The sequence below is a fragment of the Zonotrichia leucophrys genome, chromosome 1 (assembly GCF_028769735.1).
Source record: "Zonotrichia leucophrys gambelii isolate GWCS_2022_RI chromosome 1, RI_Zleu_2.0, whole genome shotgun sequence".
NCBI classification, from domain to species: domain Eukaryota; kingdom Metazoa; phylum Chordata; class Aves; order Passeriformes; family Passerellidae; genus Zonotrichia; species Zonotrichia leucophrys.
The window spans coordinates 102,325,773-102,347,638 of record NC_088169.1 but is presented as its reverse complement, the minus strand read 5'-3'; the positions used below and the strand labels follow the sequence as shown (position 1 = coordinate 102,347,638).

The 21,866-nt window shown below is 41.8% G+C and overlaps 1 protein-coding gene across 1 annotated transcript in view; it reads left to right on the top strand.

The window, feature by feature from the left end:
• The first annotated feature begins 2,163 nt into the window (after positions 1–2,163).
• JAM2 (junctional adhesion molecule 2) overlaps positions 2,164–21,866 on the top strand; it is a 40,006-nt gene continuing 20,303 nt past the window's right edge. The window contains exon 1 of the mRNA XM_064726403.1: positions 2,164–2,322. Within this exon, the coding sequence (XP_064582473.1) occupies positions 2,268–2,322 (55 nt within the window). The 5' untranslated portion in view covers positions 2,164–2,267. The remainder of the gene's footprint in view (positions 2,323–21,866) is intronic.

The following is a 21,866-nucleotide window of genomic DNA, read 5'->3' as shown; positions in this document are numbered from 1 at the left end:
GTCAGAGAAATGGGGGGGGAAACACTAGGAATTTTCTTCACCTGCAAGAGAAATGAAATACTGAACAGAAGAAAGGAACTTCAGTCTGACCTCATGCTTGTTTAAAACCTTTTCATTTATATGGATTTACTATAGTATAAGAGTTGTGTAAATGAATCACAGAATGTCAGAAAGCTTTAGGTTGAAAGGGACCTTGATGTCCATCTCATTCCACCCCCTGCCATGGGCAGGGACACCTTTCATTAGACCAAGTTCCTCAGAGCCCCATGCAGCCTGGCCTTGAACACCAGGGATGAGGCAGCCACAGCTGCTCTGGGCAATCCATGCCATCATGCTCACTGTAAAGAATTTCTTCCATATGTGTAAACCTAAGTTTTCCCTCTTTCAGTTTGAAACCATTATTCCTTGTCCTGTCACTGCATTTTCTCGTGAAGAGTCCCTCTCCTGCCTCCCTTCGGATGCTAGAAAGCTGCTGTGAGTTGTCCATGCAACCTTCTCTTTTCCAGGCTGAAGAGCCTCAAATCTCTTAGCCTGTCTTCATCAGGGAGGTGCTTCTGCCCCCCATCACCTTGGTGCCTCCTCTGGGCTGGCTCCAGCAGGTGCCTGTCCTTGCTGTGCTTTGAGCCCAGAGCTGGATGCAGCCCTGCAGGTGGGCTCTCAGCAGAGTGGGGTGGAAGGGCAGAATCCCCTCCCTGCCCTGCTGCCCACGGGGCTCTGGGTGAGCCCAGCACAAGGTGAGGGTTTTGGGCTTCCAACACGCATGGCCAGGGCATGTTAGTTCTTCATCAACCATCAGTATTAATAACATCCTGTTGCCTGTCCTTTAACTTCATTCCATACTGCCATTTCTTAACATTCCCCACGTTTATAACTTTTCCACCAGACTCTTGCCATATTTAAATGTTATATCAAGACAACATTTCCATCACTGTCTGACTAAATAGTAAAACAGTCCCACTGAAATCAATGAACCTTTGTACTTGCCTAAAGCTATCATGTGCTGGGACACACAAAAAACTTTTCTGTTTTCAATGGGACAGTTTTTATTTTATTAAATGCATGCCATGATGCCAGTAATATATACTGGGCATGCATGCATACATACACACATCCATACATATATATATGCATGCAAATTTTTAAAAAGAAATATTACTTGTGTTCTGTATACATTTTTTCCTTGTGAAAAATAAACTAAGAAGATTTTGCCATGAAGAGCATTGTGGCATCCTAATTCCTTGCTCTCCATTAAAATAGCTGTTAGAGATTTTATTTATAAATGATCTTGCTTCATTTTGTTGCCCTCTAACAAAATATAGCCGACATTGCTGTTCTGATTACCAAAAAAAATACTTGTGATACTTTTCTTCTTATAGAACTGCTTTACATCAGTGGTAATGCATTTTTAAGATGTCATTGGAAACTACTCAGACTATTAACTGTCAAGATGAGTAATTTTCCTTGATTCATAAATTTAAAGAACCACTACACCACATGTATATTTAACAAAACACTTTCCTAATCTGGTACAAAATAATAATGAAAATGTTTTGAAGGTCACCGTGTGACCCATCTCCTGCCCTAGGTGGGATTCTGTCCAATCCAGCTGTAGAGAGAGGCACAAGGAGTCACTGTGACTTCTTTCGCCTTAAAACAGCGCCTCGCCTCGCCCTCACATGGCTTTTTTTCTGTTAGCCGGAATATCCAAATGTTTGCTCCGTGATTTCACCCCGTTATCCCTACTTCCTCCTTGGGTGAAGCCGGAATATCCAAATGTTTGCTCCGTGAATTCACCCCGTTATCCCCCTTCCTCCCTGGGGGGCGATTTGCCTGAGGGAAGCGCACCAACAGGGACAACGCTCTTCTTTGAGAAATTAAATCTTTTCCTAACGAAAAGTTTATTCTGTTGCAACAAATGTCCTTGAGTTTATGAAGATGTCCCCGCTTAAAAACAAATAAATAAATGAACGAAACGGAGAGAACTTCTGGGTTCAGCCCAGCGCAGTGCCCGGGCTGCGGGGGCGGAGGAGGAGAGGGATGCTCCGGGCACCGCAGCCCGCCGCGGCTCCCCGCTCCGGGCGGGCGGCCAGGGCACATCCCTGCCTCAAGCCCCGGAGGAGGAGACGCCTCCTCGGACACGTTAAAAGTTTGGGGCGGCTCCGGCTCGGAGGAGGCAGAGCCCGGCCGGGCGCTGCGAGAGCTCCTCGGGCGCCGAGCCCCCGGCCCCGGGCACCGCCCCACGCCGCCGCCGCCGCCGCCGCGGGAAGATGGCGAGCCGCAGCCTGCGCCTGCTGCTCCTGCTCTGCCTGGGGCTCCTGAGCTGTAAGTGTCCCTGTCCCGCCGGGATACCCGGGATACCCTGTCCTCCCCGGGCTGCCCGACCCGCTGGAATCTCTGTGTGTGTGTATATATTTTGAGGGGGATGGCTCCCAGAGGTGCCGCTCCCCTCCTCATCCCGGAGCGAGAGGAGCCGAGCGAGCCGCGTCTCCAAGAACGAAACGCCACAAGCGCGTCCCCCGCCACGGCCGGGGCGCTGCGCGCTGATTCTTTCCATGTGTCTTTTTCCATGTAACCTGTTTAAGGCCGGCCTGGCTAAGTGCGAGTCAGCGGCCGCCTGACGCCTTGCAAACTTTAGAATGCGGGCTGCATAGTTTGTTTTTCTGGTGGCCTTTGCAAGGTGAATGAACGAGGAGCGGGAGGGCGTTTTTTGTTGCCAGCGCTGGATGCTGCATCTTCGGAACAGAGTTGAGTTTCCAGTATTTTTATGCTCCTGACTCCTTAAAAACAAAGGGGTAAGGTTAGAATAAGTTGAGCAAAGATTCCCCTGCTGGAAAGCACGCATAAATAATAGGGAAAAGGAGATATGTGCAGCAGGTACCTGCAGAGAGCCACTGAATTAACGCTACTGTTAGTAGTGTCAGTGGTGATAAGGCTGTCGCTTTCAGATGTCTTGCAGTGCTTCTGTTCTATGCTTTTTTTGTCTCACTGATGTTTGGGGAAAGAGCAGTACATGAAAATAGTGTTTTGAAAAGAATTATGTAGCACTGTCTTCCAATGAAATAACCACCTAGGACCAGCCCAGGATGGGTTCTCAATCCACTGTAGATGTGGAACATCCATGGTACTGATGCTGAGTATATTTTGAGGTTTACCTTTCATTCCTCCTAACAGAACATTACCTAACAGAAAGCTCTGTGTGTGTAAACTCTCTTTTTTTTTTTTTTTTTCAGAGTCCTGCAGTGGAGATACTTAAAATTATGTATGTCTGATAGGTCTTTGGCTTGGAAATTTTTTTTTCCTCTCCTTTTTCTCCTACAAGACCTTATGGAAATGTTGGGCTGTTAAATGAACAGCTAGTGCAGAAATTCTCTTTCACATAGTAACCAATAATAATAATACACATGGTTTTATTTTTTTGGTTTTTTTAACTTCATTTCTTCTTAATTGTGTGATATATCTGAGCAGGTGAAACTGCTGTGATTTTTTTTGGTGACAGGTTTCAGTGTGTTCAGGCTGCTCAGTCTCCTGGTTAGCTGTCTGTTGGCAGTGCTGGCTTTGACTGCTAAGGAAATGATAGAGCATGCAATACAGTGCATCAAAGTCTGGTGCTTACATTGTTATCAGACTTGGAGGTTTCTTCTTGGCGGGCTTTTTCCCCTTCCTGTCCCAATTCCAAAGAAACACTAGATGGAAAGCAAGTTCACAAGCAAGGTGCTGATAAGGAGTCTTTTCATGAAGAAAGTGATTGTAGGTGCATGGGTGTGCAGATGCCTATTGTTTGTGGGAGCCAGAGGAAACCCAGGAATAAATCCAGGCAACCAGAAGTCTGTGTGACCCAGGTACTCTGGAGATGGTGGGGAATGGGCAGAAACCAGTGAGGGAAGGGAAATAGTGGTGGATACCTCACAAGCAGCATAGGGGTTAGACTCTCCTCCCAGGCAGCCAGCAATGTGGTAAGAGGACACAGCCTCAGGCTGAGTCAGGGGAGGACATCAGGAAGAACATGGAAAAGGTTGTTAAGCACTGGAATGGGCTCTCAGGGAGGTGGTAGGGTCACCATCCCTGGAAGTGTTCAAGAAACAAGTGGACGTGGCACTCAGTGCCCTGGTCTAGTTGTGAAGGTGGTGATTGGTCAAAGGTTGGACTCAATGATCTTAGAAATCTTTTCCAGCCTAAATAGTTCTGCAATTCAGTGGTTAAATTGTGGAGCAGGTATAGAGAACTTTCTTGGTAGCTGAGCTGCAGAAATCAAAAGCTGTGTAAGTTGGTCATAAGGCATCAGCATAGCCAAAGCAAATGATGTTTGAATTGGTTTTCAATGAGTACTTGCTAAGAAATATTCATGACCTGCAGAAATTGAAGTTTCTGTGAGCTAATCTTCCCTTCCACCTTTAATTTTGGGAAAGTTAGGGAGCTGGGAGTCTTTAACCATGTTCTCTCTCAGCACAAGCTTCTGGAATTGACGTCTCAAAGTCATCAAAGGTGCCACAGCCTAAGACTTGTGAGCTCTGTTGGCAAGACAGAACAGGTACAGAAAGTGTTATTAATTTCTAATGGCTCCATGGGAGGAGATAGTGTGTACTGACCAAATGGCCTTTCTGAGATTCATCTAGGTGTGATTTTTTCTTAATATTAGTGCACATTGAAATTAGACTTCAGGTGGTGATGCTGGAAGCAAATGCAGTACAATATGTGTGTGTGAGGACTATGCAGAGGCAATAAATAGTAGTCTTACCTAAATATTTGATGGAGCTCACTGGGGTAGTTTGAACAGTAAGTAAGGTGATATTTTGTGTATTTGTTTTGGCTCAAGAAAATCCCACTCCTTATTTCTCAGAAATGTTTCACTCAGATACAAAGATTCTAGACCAAAGAAGCCTTTTGTTTCTTTTCTTCCCCAACTCTGACAAAAAAAAATCATAAAGCATGACTGCATTGCTGTAGGAATTGTCAGTGGAAGTGTTTGAACTATGCTTTCTTGACTATTTGTGATACACAACTGATGTACTCAAAATTGAGACTATTGTCAACCCTTTTTCTGAGCCCTCTTTGTTTGCTGGATGAGCTTGGTAGGAACTGATTTCTAAATCAGACCATATTCAGGTGAGATGGGATTTCTTAAATTTGTAAGACTGCATAGTTCTCTAGTAATATCTGTTCAACATAATGCTATAAAGCAGACAGCCTGGTTTTGGAGGAGGAGTGGAGGAAGAGGCATCAACTGAATGCTCATTCTCTTGCTGGTTTAGGTGAGAAGCAATATTTCTTTGCTAAAGGCTGCTCAAGGTTTAGAAACATGCACAGACTCTTAGACACTACAACATAAGTTGTAGGAGGATAATAAACTGCTAATACATAAACAAACAAATGGAAACTAAGTACAAAAAAAAGCCATGTTTGTTTCTAGCCTTCAGCTTAACGTTTTCCATTTATGACTGTGGTGAGACTGCACAAGATACCCATTTGCTTCTAAAACTGACACAAATTGACATGGCAGGAAAGACTGTTTCTGTCTTTAAAAGGGATACATGCTTCTCTCTAGCTTATTTAATAACCTTTACAAAATTTCACCCTCTTGCTTAGATCCTCATGCTCAGAAGAAACTGTCTGTGAGTTATTGGTATCTCTCTCAGAAATCATGGCTTTTACTGCATTTCAAAACAGCAAGTCATGCTGTTCTCCTTAAACCTGGGCGTGCTGCTTAGAAGGGCTCTGTATTCCTGAGAGGGCTCAGCCACAAGTGCTGCTGCTCTGTCTCTCTTTCTGTCTCTCTCCAGCAGAGAGGAGCCAGAGAGAGCTCCTCCTTGGTTGGCCCCATGGTATCATTCTTCTAGGCTGCTGGCCCCACAGACTGCTACTGGATGTGCAAAAGAGAAAATGAGGGTGGCTGTCTTCCCTGATTGTATAGAGGAGACAAGAAACATGCCTGGAAATGTTACATCAGGACAGTTGCAATGCCTTGTTTCTTTTTTAAGGTGGATGAATGCAAGAGGAGGAGTTGCTTTTGTATTTGCTTGGCCTCTGAGGTCCTGTTTTCTCAGCTTTAAAGTTGCAACAATTCTTTGTTCATGTGGATACACATTTCTGGTAATTGTGAATATCATAGGGCATCTGGCAGTAATAATGACAGTTAAAGCTACCACTGTGATTCACAAATCTAATTAGGCCTGGATGAGGTCTTTCCATTGGCTATTTAACTGAATTACAGAAAGATATTTTTGTGATTATTTCCTGTATTACACCTGTAATTCCTGCTGCAGCCTGTTTTGGTAGCTGCCAGGTTCTGCTTCAGAAACTGGCTGATGCCAGTGCAAATGATTTGGTGAGAATACAGAAGTAGCTGAATTTTGACATCATCTTTTCAGTTGATTGATTTATCAGAACACCTGGTTTCATCTTTCATGACCTAGAGCAACCAAACTTGTCTGTGTTCACTGGCTTCACAGTCCAAATGTTATTTGGGGTGTGTGCAGACCTGTTTTTAAAGAAGTGAACTAAAAACATTACAGCAGACACTTAGCCTTGCTCCAAGGGTGCCCCAGGTTATTTAATTTCTTCTCAAGTGCTGGTGGTCACTAGGAAGAAGTCTGTAAGACAGAAGTCCTCTTGTGAAATATGAGAGAATCTTCTTGTACATCTGATATTAAGAAAATTCAATTTCCTCATAAATTCACATACGTAAATAATAGTAGTATTTCTTCACTGAAGATAGACAGTGACATGCATGTGAACGTTCTGCAGTAGCAGAAAGCAATCTTCCTTTGTTTCAGGGGGAAGAGATTTAGGTTGGTGGTGCTTTTAGAGAGACAGGAACAGCTAGTAATATAGTTCTGCAGTTGGGATGTAAAAGTGTCCATCTGGTATGATCTACTTAGAATCCATCAACACTCAAAATGTAATCCTTGTGCTGGAGCACTTCTGAAGACACTTGCTCCCTGCACATGGTGAACCCTTTTAAGATCACTTTTCTTAAAGTAAGGCTTAGTGTCATATACTTTCCCTTAGAAATGCTAGAGGTGACTCTAGTACAAATGCTTATGTAAAGGAAGGTTACTTAGAAAATAAATATCCTGTCTATTAAAGCAATTGAAGCAAAGGCAGACATATGTATTTGTCCTTGCAGACTGTTTGACAGGGCCATATGGAATGGCTAAATTCCCTTGAAGTTATATAAGGATATCAGGAAAAACAAAATTTGCATAAAATATTGTCCTTGGGGATGTGTACAATGAGCTGTTTACTGCTTTTTTTTCTTGTTTTGCTGGGATTTTTTTCTCCACCCTGTTAACTTTGTGGCAGTTTTGCATATTTGTGGGAAAAGAGATGGTTTACAAGTTCTTACTGTCTAGTTCAGGGTTTAGTTTAGTTCTAGTTCAGTACCACGGGGAGAGCACTTTATTGGAAACTGAGGGAAATGTTATGTGGAAGCTGTTTATTTTGTTTCAAGTCATTCTGTTCTGGTTAGCTCACCCCCTCTCCCACCCCGCTTTTGTTAAGCTAACTTTGTTACAGTTTTACTTTCTAGCATGTCTTCTCCCATCCCCAGCACTTTTGAAAGATCCATCCGTTTCAGCAAAACATTTCTGCAGAAAAGCCTCTCACATCTTCCTCAAAGCACTGTGATTGTTCTTTAATTCAACTTCCGGAAGCTTAAAGCAAATATTATGGTGTCTTGTAATCAAGACAAATTATTTGTTTGCTTCATCTAAATGCTAGGTTTTTTTAGAGAATGGAATATGAATTTCAAAGAATGAGACAGCAGATGAGGCTGGAGAAGCATTTGGATGATTGCCATTGGTTGCACTCACCTGTATTTCCAAAGTCACTTTTTTTCCTGGAGGACTCCAACTGATTTTGTGACCTCTATGCTCGCAATATATCATCAAGCACTCAAGTGCTTACATAAAATTTCTTTAACTGGGCAGAAAGTAAGCTTGGCAGCTGAACATCTGGTCCTGTTCATTTGTTGGTTTCTAACACAGTGGGAGGTGGAGGAGCTTTTGGAGGAAGAAGAAGGGGAAAATGGCAATTTCTGAAAAGAGAAAGTCATGTAACAATCGAAGTTGTTGAACCACTAGTAAGTCTGTCAACCTTTTGATTAATAAAAATTAAAACAGGCATCCAATTTCTCCCAAAGATTATTTGCAGGGGAAAACATGAAAAAAATAAATCTGGTACTGAACCTTTTTGAATTATTCCTTTTTAGAAGTTCAAAACTTAGCAGTTTTCAGTAGGAGACGGGAAAATAAAACTTGAATTGAAATAGCTGCAATTTGATTGTGATTGTTTAAAGAGGTATAAAATTGTGACATTTGAGCTGGAAAGAACAGACCCTACAAGTACGAAGTTTCAATAGATATATTTCATAGCTCTTAGGTGGATTAACATCTTAAGGATTGAAAATGCTTTTGACCCCATCCAAACCACTGGATCAGATTCAAAGAGGAACAAAACATATTATTGTCTGGATGGAAAAATTATTTATTATATGTTTTTTTGATACTAGATAATTTTAACAGAACGGGCTGTATTTATTGTTCACAAACTTCTAATATACTACTTGGAGGTAAAGATGGAAAATCCCTGAGAAATTACATTTGCTCAAATTAATATAATATACAAGCCAAAATTATTGTATCTCAGCCTGCAGAAAGTGCCCAGGATGAGCTGGGAGGCAATCTTGGGGGTGTTATGTGGACTTGTATATGTTTGTTAGAGTTGGACAAGCGTTTGTGTTTGGCATACTTGTAAAATATGAGGAAGAATATATGCAGTGTGAGAAACAACCTCTCATTTTAGGATTTCAAAGGTTTACTAAACCTTAACAAATACAACAAATGACTGAATAAGGAGAAAGAGCAGTGCTGGGAGCATGAAACTAAACCGCCATGTGCTCACCCACAAAATGGCTGCTCCACCTTTTATACCCCTGGTGTTGTATCAGGTAACCCCAGCCACTCCCAAAGTCCATCAGCCAACTCTCCTTCTCTGTCCATCGGTGGAGACTCCTTTCTTGCAATTTGATTTAAGATCAGGTGTTGCCGTGCTGTGCCCCCAAGGAACAAGCCTGCCCTCCCACAAATGTCCTGGCTACCAAGGCCACCCTGTGACAACAATAAAATGGGAGGGGAAAGAGGAGTATGGGGAGAGCACATCACAATAACATAACTATACATCAATAAAACTTCTCTTAGCATACACATAATATTCATCCCTGAATTGTGGGAGCTAACCATTGCATTACCCATCTATAACATGCAGAAAAACAGCATTGGAATGCCTATTATGCGAGGCAGACGGCAGTTTGCCACTAGAATGCATAGACAGTACTTGTCTCTGGAGGCCCTGTCTCAGAACTGAAGCCTTCTAGTAGCTAGCAAAAATGAGTAAAAAAATGTTGGAAGTTAAGATTTTTCCTGGTTTTTTTCCTTCTTTCTCTCGGGGAATTTTCTTCCATTTGTTGCCTAAGAGATGATAATGATGATATTTACGAGACAAAAGATGTGGCTGAGAGGTGGAAGAGGAGGAGGGGAAAGGGAGCAGTTGGGTATTTGCAGAAGTTAATGTACTTGTCTTCCATAGCACTTGTCTTCAGACTTTTGTTTTGGGGGATAAAAAATCATCTGGGAAGGCTCTGTCAACGGTGAATCAGCAATATTTGTAGAGATTGACTAAAGATTTTTTCAGCTCTGCTTTTTCCCCGCCACTGCAACTCTTTCTTATTTCATTATGTTCCAGTTGTATCTCTAGCTGTGTTTTCAAAACAGGAACAACCCACATACAGTTCCTACTCACTTTCCAGTTGTGTTTAAATTCTTAGCCACCTTTCTAAGGGGTAAGAAGGGAGGGAAAACAGTGCTACTGAGGTTGCCCAGTTGCTGAAGGACAGTGGCTTTCTAGCATAAGTAGCTGTTGGGAGGACTGATTTTTGTGAGAGAAGAATGAAGTGATGCTTCTGTAAGCAATTGCACATATTTAAAGTTTATTCAAAGCTTTTGAAAGCTATGTGAACGGAGAAAGAGGAGGGGGACAGCCAGTAGGTATGGACTTTCAGGTGCAGAACATATTTCCTGAGCTAACTCTGTCTCAAGGCATACTTTTTAAATTCAGTGTAGATATACTAGTAATTTAAACACTCTCAGTTTTGGGAGGGGACTAATCAGTTTTGAAATGGAAAAAATTATCTACTGCTTTGTGTTGCTGTTAAAGCTGCAATCCTGCATGTGTATGCTGTGTTTGAATCCCCTGTGCCTTTATGGAGCCCTGCTGAAATCTTGCATGTAAAAAAAAAATCTGGTTATTTTAGATTGCCAATTCTGTTGACTGAAGGGTAGACAGTTCAATCTTAAGCTGCCTCTGCTGACATATGCTGGGTGGACAATTATGTCCAAGGAAGTTTTAAGGCTAAATGGGACAAGAGACTTTGTTATAAAATTAGACTGTTTAAGTAGAAGATATGTGTAGACTTGGCTATGAAGAGTTGTGTACAAAGAGTTGCATTTCATATCTGTGAACTCTGAAGTGGATAATCCTTCCTGTATAAGGGTAATTAATTTTGTCCTGTAAAGAACCTATTCCGTCTCTGCCCTAAAATAACACCTGATGCTCATAAACAATAAAAACTTTCAGGCTTATTTTTCAAAGGTTTTTTCCGCAAAACTGTTGAACTTTGACTGAGTTGGCAGTGGGTTTCTCTTTGGGTATCTCTTGGGTAGCAATGTATTATTCAACAAGCCATCTTGTTCTCTTTTCTTGATTTCTTGGTCACTCATAGAACTACTGATGCTCTGTACCATCCAGGCTCATTGCAATAAGTTCAGCCCTGCAACAAGAGTGGGAATAAATCTGTAAGTGTGCCTAGATCCTGTTATAAAAACGAAACTGTTCTGTGAATTTAGAGCTGAACTCTGAAGACCTTATTTTGTGATCATAGCATTTATGCTGATGCCTGAATAAGTTGTTTTCCAGCATAGTCCTTGGACTGTTCTTCAGTCAGAGTGGTATTATTTTGTCTTAATGTAATCAGGACCAGGGCAATGATTGTCCTCCTGTCCTGGCCATCCCTCAAATCCTGTGTCCAGTTCTGGGCCCTCACTGCAAGAAAGACATGGAAGTGCTGGAGCATGTCCAGAGAAGGGCAACAGAGCTTGGGAAGGGTCTGGAGCAGAAGTCTGATGAGGAGCAGCTGGGAATTTTCAGCCTGGAGAAAAGGAGGCTCAGGGGGCAACTTCTCACTCTCTACAACTCCCTGAAAGAAAGGTGCAGCCAGGTGGGGCCATGCTCTTCTCTCAGGAAACAAGTGACAGGACAACAGGAAATGGCCTCAAGTTGTGTCAGGGAACATTCAGGTTGGACATGGGCAAGAAATTCTTCTTGGGAAGTGATCTCAAGCATTGGAATGGGGTGCCCAGGGAGGTGATGGAGTCCTTACCCCTGGAGGTGTCCAGTGAATGACATGGCACTCAGTGCTCTGGTCTGGGAGACAAGATAGGGATTGGTCACAGGATGGACTTAAGGTTGGAGGTCTTCTCCAACCTTAATGATTCTGTCTTGTAAAGGGAACTTTAAGCAATAATTGTGTCACCCTAGTTTCTAGAGCATCAATATGCCATGAGCAGTTGGTTATAAAGGGAATGCAGGCAGAAGTAGGTGAAGTACATGACAAAACATTAGCTTAAAGCAGCATATATGCCTATATGGCAGGCATGACTTAATAAAATATGTTGATCTATTGACTCTAACAGGTATTCTAGAAATGTAATGTTGATTTCTTCTAATCAACCATCTCCTTTGAGTGTGAAAAACATCTTCTGTTTGTTCTAGCTTCTCTAGGCAAGTGTCAGCCTTAATTAGAGTGGCTTCAATCTTGTTCAAATGTGCCAGAAGGTGTTTCTATAAAATTTGGTACTAAACAACTAAAGTGATGATATTTTGTATTATTGAGGTTTTGCAGACAGCCACTTTAACCACCAGACTTTTAAGCACGGAAGTTGTGCTGGAGATAGTAGTGACACAGGGGGCAGAATCCTTAATTGCATGTGGTTTATTCTAAAAAAAAAAATCATGGCTTTAAAAAATATTTTTATTGTGTTTTTAAAGAATTGCAAGATTGCTGACATCTTTTTTTTGTTTCATTTTTGTCTCAGTTTGAGACGATTTAAAGAAGAGCACTGGAATGAGTTGCCTCCTCTAAAGGGTTCCAGCAGTTCCTTTCCAGCAATAGGAAATGAATACGAATAGACAAAAATGAAAAAACACCCAAGGGTTTATTAACAAACAGAATGCCCACAAGGCAGGGAAAAAAGTAAATAACTGCTAGATATCAAACTCTCATATTTCACCCCAACACACTGGAACAAAGACCCAAAATGGCAGAGATTACCTGCTCTCAACCTGCAATCTGGGATGGTGTCAGCTTCCCTCTTGGGAAGGCAGAAGCTTTCAGGGAGCAGTTCCAGCAGCAGACGGAGGCCCAATGTCTCATCTGGCATCAGCCTTCTCCCCAGGACAAAGTCCAGCAGATCCCAGCAGGTAAAGCAGCTGGGCTGGAGCCTCTCAGTGTGTTTTCTTCCCAGCCCAGTGTGGTTCATGGAGTGTGGCTTGCATTGGAGCAGGGCAGCTCCACTCCTGCTGACACAACGTCCCTGGTCTCTGAGCAGGAGCTGCTCAGTTCACCTCAAGGCAGCTCAAAGGCTGCTGCTGCAGCATCTCTGAGCCAAGGAAAGGAAAAGCTTTTTGCCTGGGCCAAAAACCAAGCCAGCCCGGCAAAACCCACGCTGCACAGAGCCATGAAAATGCTGGGCAGGGAGCTTTTAAAAATGCTCATACATAAAGCAAAACTCTTCATCACCCTGGTCCGCCACGCACCATGTCTTGGGCTGCAGGGTCTTAAAGATACAATAGCAATTTTTGGGCACAGACCTGAAGATTGTGGAATACATTATTGTAATAAATCCCTCTAAGACGATTTTTGTGACAGTGCAACAGCTTAGTGTAAGTACCTGCAGACAAGATCATCAAATCCCATTACAGGAAGGAGCTAACCACTGAATTGTGAATATTGGCTCATGTACTGAGCTTTCCCTTCTTCTGATGCAAAGCTGCAAAGTATTTAATCCGGGAAATACTTTAGAGGATGTGGCTCCTAAAACATCTTTCCTGTGGAAAGCTGTGATGATCACCGAGTTAAGATTTATGCTTGATTTAAAAATGGATAAGGCATAGAGTTTGTTTATTCCTCTTTCCTGTGTAACTTTCCAGTGTTGTTCTAATTTCTTCTAATCTGAATACCTGTATGTTGCTTTGCTTGTGTAGCTTTTATTGTGATGAAGACTGTAGTGTTTTTTAGTTGGATTTTTTAATTTTCTTTGTCCCCTTTAAGGAAAACTTGGCACATCTTATACTGTGACCTATTGTTCCTAGCTCTACCTTCCGGAGGATTTCTTCTAATCAACCTCCTCCTTAGAGTGTTAAAAACATCTTCTGTTTGCTGTAGCTTCTCTTCGTATGTGTTAGCCTTAATAGAATTAGAGTAGCTTGTCTTGTTCAAATATGCCAGAAGATGTTTCTATAAAATTTGCCATTAAATAACTAAATTATCTATTAAAGGCCTGTAGAATTAGAGTTAAAAATATGCATTCATACTGTAAGCTACAAAGCTGATTGAAGGTACTGTTCATCAAACACAGCTGTTAGTGGCTTCTGCCAGGAGGGGACTATTGAGCAACTTTGGCAGTGTAAAAGAACTTGTGAATGAAAATGGGATGAGCAATTTGGCCATTGCATTTGGATTTTAGGAAGGGTTCACAATATTCTTTTAGCTGTGAGAACTGGTAATCATGTTCCCTGCTCATATTGGCAAAGAACCTGGTCTTTAGTCTGGAGGACAAAAGGCCTAAAAACCAAGTTCAGTGCTGTGTAATGGGATGCAGTCCTAAAATTCATGGTTCAAGTGACATTTACACAAGTGAAACCACCACTCCCATCCCCAGTTACTGGAAACATCTCAGGAGTCCCAAATTCACAAAGCATTGCACAAGACCCTTTCTGAATATTTAGAGAGCAGCCTACCAGTGTTGGAAGGACTTGTTTTTTCTTTTAAATGGGCATACTAAATAGAATAAAGTCATAATAGTGTGTCCCAAAGTCTGAAAAATCTGAATGAGAAAAAGCATAAGTAATGCCCTTTTTAAAAACTCACCTCAAGGAGTTACACACATTGTATATAGAACTGTATTCTAGGTCAATATTTGCTTCAGAGAGAATGGGTTTTTAAAAAATTTTCAACGATTTCAGATGTTTTATCTCCTTCATTGGTGGAACGTAGTGGGATTTAAGGTGGCAATTAATTGATCATTATACTTTGCTGCAAATGAGACATTTCTCTGTAATGAGCCAAATTAGCTATCCTGCCTGCTATTTGAGATGCTTGCTGTGCACAATTCTGGTTATTTAGCTACTCCTATACCTTTAGAAGCCAGAACTTAATACAGTGTTGTATGTACTCATCCTCTGCAGTGTGTTTAGTAGAAATATTGAGATTAATCACAGAAGTGTTGAGAAGCTCCATTTAAGAGGGACTGAGGGGGGCAGATAGGTTGAAACTGGATGATCTTGAATGTTTTTTCCAACCCAAATCATTATATGATTCTATGATGCACAAAAGATTTGGTTCCAGCTTAAATTAATAGGACTAACTACAGGATGAGACACCCCCTCACTTTACCAATGTATTTACTTAGAACAATTTTAAATTATACTATCCAGGTGTTCCTCCTAAACATCTGGAAATATGCTCCAACAGAAAGGGAACTTGCCTGACTTCACTGGTTCTGAATGAGCAAGGACTCCAGTTTCATATGGAGTATACTGGAATTGTAAGTAATACTGGTTGATACAGTTTGAAAGTAAACAAAATCTGTTTTCAGGATTTTAAGATAAATAATGGGTGTATTTATAGGTTTATAAATGAGGTGACTTCATGAAAGTGTTTATTCTTTCCAAATTGTTTGGCAATTCCAGCAAAAGTCACTTAAAGCTTGTAGGAGGCTTCAGAGATCTTTATCACAAATTGGGGGACAGAATGGTTGTGTTCATTTGGGGAATGCTGGGCTGTTGTTTGTTTCTTCTGGTTTTCCAACTCTCTTGTAGTTGATGTAAATCAATCTTGGTACTATTGACTCCAGAGGAACACGCTGGCTTGCACTGGATGCCAAGCTTTCTTTTGCACATTTAATAACATAATGCAGTTTCACCAGGTGTTTGCACAGGGAAGTGTTTCTGCTGGATTGTTACCCCTAGAAATGCAAAGGGAAGTCTGTTTGTTCAGCTTCAGCTTTGCACCGTATATGAGGGGGGTGGGACAGCAGTGGTAGGGGGCTTATACACCAATGGCCTATTCAAATAGTCTTTTGAAAAATGGTGGCACTAGACACATGTTCTCAGCATCTTGATGCATCTTAAAATAGGCAACAGCTGAAGCAGCTATAGGCTCTCACTGCATTTACAAGCTGTCTTTGAGCTGCCAATGAGTTGCTGTGGAAACCATTGATGGGCAGGACCAGGAGATGGCTGGAAAATAGGCTTTTTCTGAGAGCCTGACTAGTTCAAATCCCCATCCCCCATTTGCAGAAGCTCCCTCTGAATTGCCATGGAGACAAGGGGAGTACTGGTGTTTTGAGAGTTGTAAAAGTGCAAGCTATAAATATTTATTTGGCTAACAGCACATGCTTTCTGTGGTGTCTCTCTGTTGGAATAAACTCTATGCTACATTGAACCTTTGCAAGTTGCATGTTCTGTGCATTCAAACCCTTCCTCTCTTCTGTGTGAGTAGAAAAGAAGGAAGCAATATAAACATTGAAGGGAACTAAATTTTACATTTTGATTATTAATTATAAAACATTAAATTATAGTTTTTCCTCAGTATTTCCCTCTCTCATGCAGTATTTTTTCAGTGTCAGGGACTACTGAAAGCACTTAGGAAGCTGTTGAGTTTATCTAAAATTGTTGTACTTCTGTGTTCAGTTTTTCAGAAAGGCTGACCTAAATAATCTCTTGCTTTCTTGCCCTGTGCCACTTGACTTTTTTTCCCTTCCACTTTCTTCTCTACAAGCATTTCAAGTTTTTTGTTTCCAGAGCCAACTGTCCTTGGGGCTCTGAAATGAAATTAACCTTAAATTCTTAGGACTCCCACTGATAACTTTAGATAATTGGCTCTGAAAACTTCAAAAGTCTTAACAAAAGCCTTTTGTTAAGTTACTTTTACTTTAAAGTTTTTTTCCTTTTTTTTTTTTTTCTTAACTTGAAAACTAAGACACCATGACGGATGTGCTGGCTTTCCTGATTTCACTTAACAGTCCCCACAAAGCTGAGGATTAAGGTAGCTGAGTGACTGAAATTGAATTTCTTTTGCCTATTTTCCCCCTAGTGATGTGGGGTAACTTCCTCTAGCTCTTGTTCAAAATTTGAGGTCTTAATGCTGTGTTTATGTTGTTAACTTAATCACAGGGTTGCAGAATGGTTTGGATTGAAGGGACCTTGTTGGAGACTGAAATGTTATGGTTTATGGCTTAAACATCTTTATATGAAAGACTTTTGCCTATTATAGCAAAAGTGTATAACACAGTTGCACCAGCAAAGCCCACCCTGGATGGGCCTTCTGACTGAAAACCCTGAACTGAGGGTTAAGCCACTTCAGGCAGATTGAGATAAAATGACACAATTGGGGAAGCATCTGGAAGAGCATCCAGGACAGAGCCCAGCCCAGCACCTTTGGGGTAGAAGCCCCAGCCCCAGGTTTTGCTGCTGCCAGGCTCCCACAGATCCCTACACCAAGGCAGGGAAGGAGGAGAGGTTTGGGTGTGTGCCATGGCCTCTGGCCAGATGCAGTGAACACCCATCCTCCACCGGGCAGACTGGCCCAGCTGTGGGGCCTGCCACCTCTGGAAGGCCACATCTGTGTGAGGGACAACTGAGGGGGTGCCAGGGCTCATCAAGGGCCCCCCACCAAAGGGGTCCCCAGACCCAGCACTGTGTGTGATCCTACGTGATGCAGCAGATCTGCAGCCTTGCAAGGGACAGTGTCAAACATGTCCCCCCACCAGGAGGTACCTGTGTGTTCCCAGTTGCCCAAACGTATAATTATCCATTGGATTCTACACTTTTTGGTGGGGGACCCTCACTGCCAAAGAGACCAGATGGAGGGAAGCAGTGAGATGTTCTGGGCCCCTCAGTTTGGGAAGGACCTTGAGACCCTTGAGCGCGTCCAGAGGAAGCACCGAGGCTGGAGAGGGGCTGGGAACACAAACCCTGTGAGGAACCACTGAGGGAGCTGGGGGTGTTCAGCCTGGAGAAAAGGAGACTCAGGGGTGACCTTATCACTCTCTACAACTCCCTGAAGGGTGGCTGCAGTCACGTGGGGTTGGTCTCTTTCTCCAAGCAGCAACTGACAGAATGAGAGGTCACAGTCTTAAGCTGCATCAAGGGAAATATAGGTTGGATATTAGGAAAATGTTTTTCACAGAAAGAGTGATAAAGTACTGGAATGGCCTGCAAGGGAGGTGGTGGAGTCACCATCCCTGGGTGTGTTTTTAAACAAAGATTGGATGGGGCACTCAGTGCCATGGTTTGGTTGAGGTGTGTGGGCATGGATTGGACTTGATGATCTTGAAGGTCTCTTCCAACCTAGTAATGCTGTGATTCTGTGAAGTATAGCAAAAGGGAGCCAAACCAGGTGTGCTTAAATGACGTGACAATGGCAAAACTCCAGGTATCATTTGAGTGCCTTGTGGTAGGTAGTTCCATGGCTGAGAAGTTTGCATCAGCACCTAATCATGTAGTTGAGGCTTCACCCTGAAGTGGTCACGTCTGAATGATGCTAACAACAAACAGATGTCTGGTTTCCTGTTCTCTTTCAGGGACTTCAGTAAGAGAATTGGCCTTTATTCTTGAGATGCTGGACTTCCTAAATTTACAGTATCCTCAGAAACCCTTTGTTAGACTTTGCTTTAGACCACCTGTTGTTTAGAACTTGGCAAAACAAATGCAAGACTGTTTTTTCTCTTGTACTTATAACTTTGTTTTGACTCTGTTCTCCTGTAATTTCTTCCAGGCACACTGTTTCTTTTGATTTGATTTGACTAATATGTTTTTCCTTAATGATTGGTCTAGCTAGTAGTTTCAGTTTACAGCCATGAGTGTTTATCAAAGGGAAAGTGTGGGATTTTGGAGTTTACTTCTAAACAAACATAGCTACTGACATGTAAAAGCAGCTTTTTTTTCCTTTTTTTCCCTGATCTTTAAAAAGTGGCCTGAATAAAAGGTTTACTGGTACAGTAATATGTCCTCTTTTCACTATTGCTCTTTATATGGTGAACTAAAACCCAAAGCTGAAGACTTGGATTCTGAATATTTGACACAGACGTTTCTCAAAGGATGTCTAAAGGGAGAGATGCTCTAGCTTTAAGGACTTCTCCTGTCTTTCTGCTTGATCAGAAAATGGTTTTGATATAGTCAGCTGTCTCTGCACTGCCTTACATTGCTGTTTGAACTCTACAGCTTCTTGAAAAGAGTCATGTATATGTGTGGTTTGTGTGAGTATGTTGAACTTCTTTCTCTCCTTTCTCCCCCTCTTTCTCACATTTTCTCCTTAATTGTATTGTATAATAGAATCTTCATGTATTCTATAAATCCTTTGATGTAAGGGTAAATATGGAGACTTTGTGCAGCTGCATGCTCCCAGTAAAAAGCATGCAAAGTAATTCTGTAATGACTTCCATAGTGGTCCTGACCTAGAAGTCATAAAATATGTTTTCCATTTTTGGCTTCATATTCTGTGAATATTTTGATCATGACAATGAGCTGCATGACACCTGTATTAATGAGGAGGGGACAAATTTCCAGGCCCATGAAACAGAGAATGTAATAGAGTGGTGAATTGCCTGTACTAGAGCTGCTTTGTGTCCATCAGAAGAGGCTGATGAGACAATAATTTATAAATGGTTTTATCCACACACTGGACATCTAGAAAGGCTTCCTTTTGAAATGTTATCAAGTGTTAGCTGTTGTCAGTCTCAGAATAAAATGCTCCTCCCCATCATGAAGGAAGATGTTATTTCAATAGATAAATGGGATTTGTTAACTATTGGCATCTAGAATATGGGGGAAGAGGGGTATTGTTCTAGAAATATGGTTTGGGTAAAAGTCACATGTTCGTTTTTTCTCATAAATCTAAATAGGACCTAATATGTTTAAAAGAAAATTACTTACTGATTCCAGGCTATTCTATCCTGAACAAAAAAAGGAGCTGGGCTGTGTATGGACTTGCAGGAGAAATTATTGCTTTGGGACAAGCTGGAGAAATGGTTTCCTCCTCCAGTTTCAACAGGGTGTGAGGGGGCTTATACAGAAGATTTTTAAAATTTCTTTCTTTAAAGTTTAGTAGGAAAGTTTTCTTTCTTAGAGTGATGGGAAAAATTTCTAAGTGCTATTTGTAGTGCAAATATTTTTTTGCTATTTCAATATTCTCAGAGTACATAAATTTCATTGCTAGAATTCTTCATGTCTTATTTATTTCATATTACAAACTTCTGATTATAACTTTTGGAGTAACATAAAGTGGATAAAATTGAAACATATTACAGACAGGATAGCTATACCCAATTTGGATCTTTTGGTAATGTGCACACATGAAAATTCAGTGTACACTGTCAGGTGAGGCTGTGTTCTTTTAGACACAAGAATTGTTGGACATGTATTTGGAAGGGGATGTGAGATAGCAGGAAAGCACCACAGAGAATCCATGTTGGAGCAGGTTCCTGGCAGTAATTGTGGCCTATAGAAAGCAGCCCATGCTGGAGTAGGAGAGAACATGCAGAGGAAGGAGCAGAAGAGAGGAGCACATTCCCACAACTACTGCATTTACTCTGTTTTAAATTGGCAGTAAATTTAACTATTTTTTTCCTAAGTTTAGTCTGTTTTGCCTGTGATGGTAACTGCTAACTAAACTCCCTGACTCCCTGTCTTTCTGTTGACCCATGAGCTTTTTAATCTTATTTTCTCCCTGTCATGTTGAGGAGGAGGAGCTGTGTGGGTGTCCAGCAGCCACCCAAGGTCAAGCCACCACAATATACAGTGAATGAACTCTTGCTACAGTGCCCGGGCCTCAGATAACATTTCTGAGTGGTGCTCCATGACTCTGAGGCAGTGGTTATAGACACCTGTAGAACTGTAATTTGTATTTTTAAAGGATGCTGAAAAAAACTCCAGAAAATTAAGGAGGAAAAAGGCCATAGGAACAGAATGAATGAAGAATTCCCTGTGTTGTGTCGGACTTAAACCATAAGGAATGATCTTTATTTGAGAAAAAACTATGATAGGGTATTCTGATTGATTGGAGTGATTACCTATGATTAGGGTACTACATTTGGTATATGGGATCAGTGCTGTTTAATGTCTTCATCATTTACATAGACAAAGGGATTGAGTGCACCCTCAGCAGATTTGCTGATGACACCAAGATGAGTGGTGCTGTTGCTGCACTTGAAGGATTTGATTGTCATCCAAAAGGACCTGGACTAGCTCAAAAACTGGCCCATGGGAATGTCATGAGGTTTAAAAAGACTGAATTCAAGGTGCTCCACCTGGGTCAACCCCTGGTATCAATCCAGGCTGGGGGATGAACAGAGCAGCCCTACCAGAAGGACTTCGGGGTGCTGGTGAGTGAGAGGCTGCACTGGGAGCCCAAGAACCCCCTGTGTGCTGGGCTGCCTCCAAAACCCCATGGCAGCAGGAAAGAGAGGAATTCTGTCCCTCTGCCCAACTGTGGTGAAGCCCCACCTGCAAGGCTGCTTCCAGCTCTGGCTTCCCAGCATAGAAGCACATGGAGCTATTGGAGCCAGTCCAGAGGGCCACTAAAATGATCTTGGGGATATGGCATGCCTCCTGTGAAAATAGTCTGAGAAAATTTGGATTGTTCAGCCTGTGAAAGAGAAGGCTCTGGGAACACCTTACTGCAGCCTTTCAGTACTTACAGGGGACTTCCAAGAAAGATGTTGCTAAACTTTTTAGTAGGGCCTGTTGTGGGTTAGAACAAGGGATAATGGCTTAAACTAAAAGAGGGTTGATTCAGACTAGATATAAGGAAGAAAGGTTTTACAGTGAGAGTGGTGAAACACTGACATTCAAGGTCAGTCTGGATAGTGCTCTGAGCAACCTACTCATGTTGAAGATGTTCCTGCTCATTTGCAGGGAGCTTGAGCTAGATGACCTTTCAAGATCCCTTCCAACACAAACCACTCTGAGATTCCATTATGATATCTTCAAACAAACAAAACTTTCAGCACTGAAAGCCCAAATGGATTCACTCAAGGCAGAAGTGAGGCACTAATTTCAACAAAAGTAATCAACTGTTAAAAGAAAGCCATAAGAATCAAGACATTGTTAATTTGTTTGTGTCTTCAGGTCAAGACTAGATATTCATTTGCTAGGGTGTGTGCAACTCCTCCCCCATTAAGCAGAAGAAAGATAAATTAATTAGGGATGGACGAAGGAAGTTTGTGGGCTTAAGAACATCTAATCTTGCTATTTTCCTAGTTTCTATCAGTCAAAATAAAATTATTTTTAACCAAGTCAAGTTTCTAAATATTGATGGAAATTGGTGGATTGGTTCCAATATTGATGGATTGGTTCCAAGTTCTTGTCCATATCCACTATAGCAATTGTTCAGTTGGCTGATGCAGACGGAGGAAATAGACTGCATTGTCTAGTAGAAGTGTCTGTGCACCTTCAAAATTAGTACTAAACCAAGAGAACTTGAGATGCTTTTGGGAAAAAAAAAAAAAAAAGTAGACCTGTGTTCAGTTGTTGTT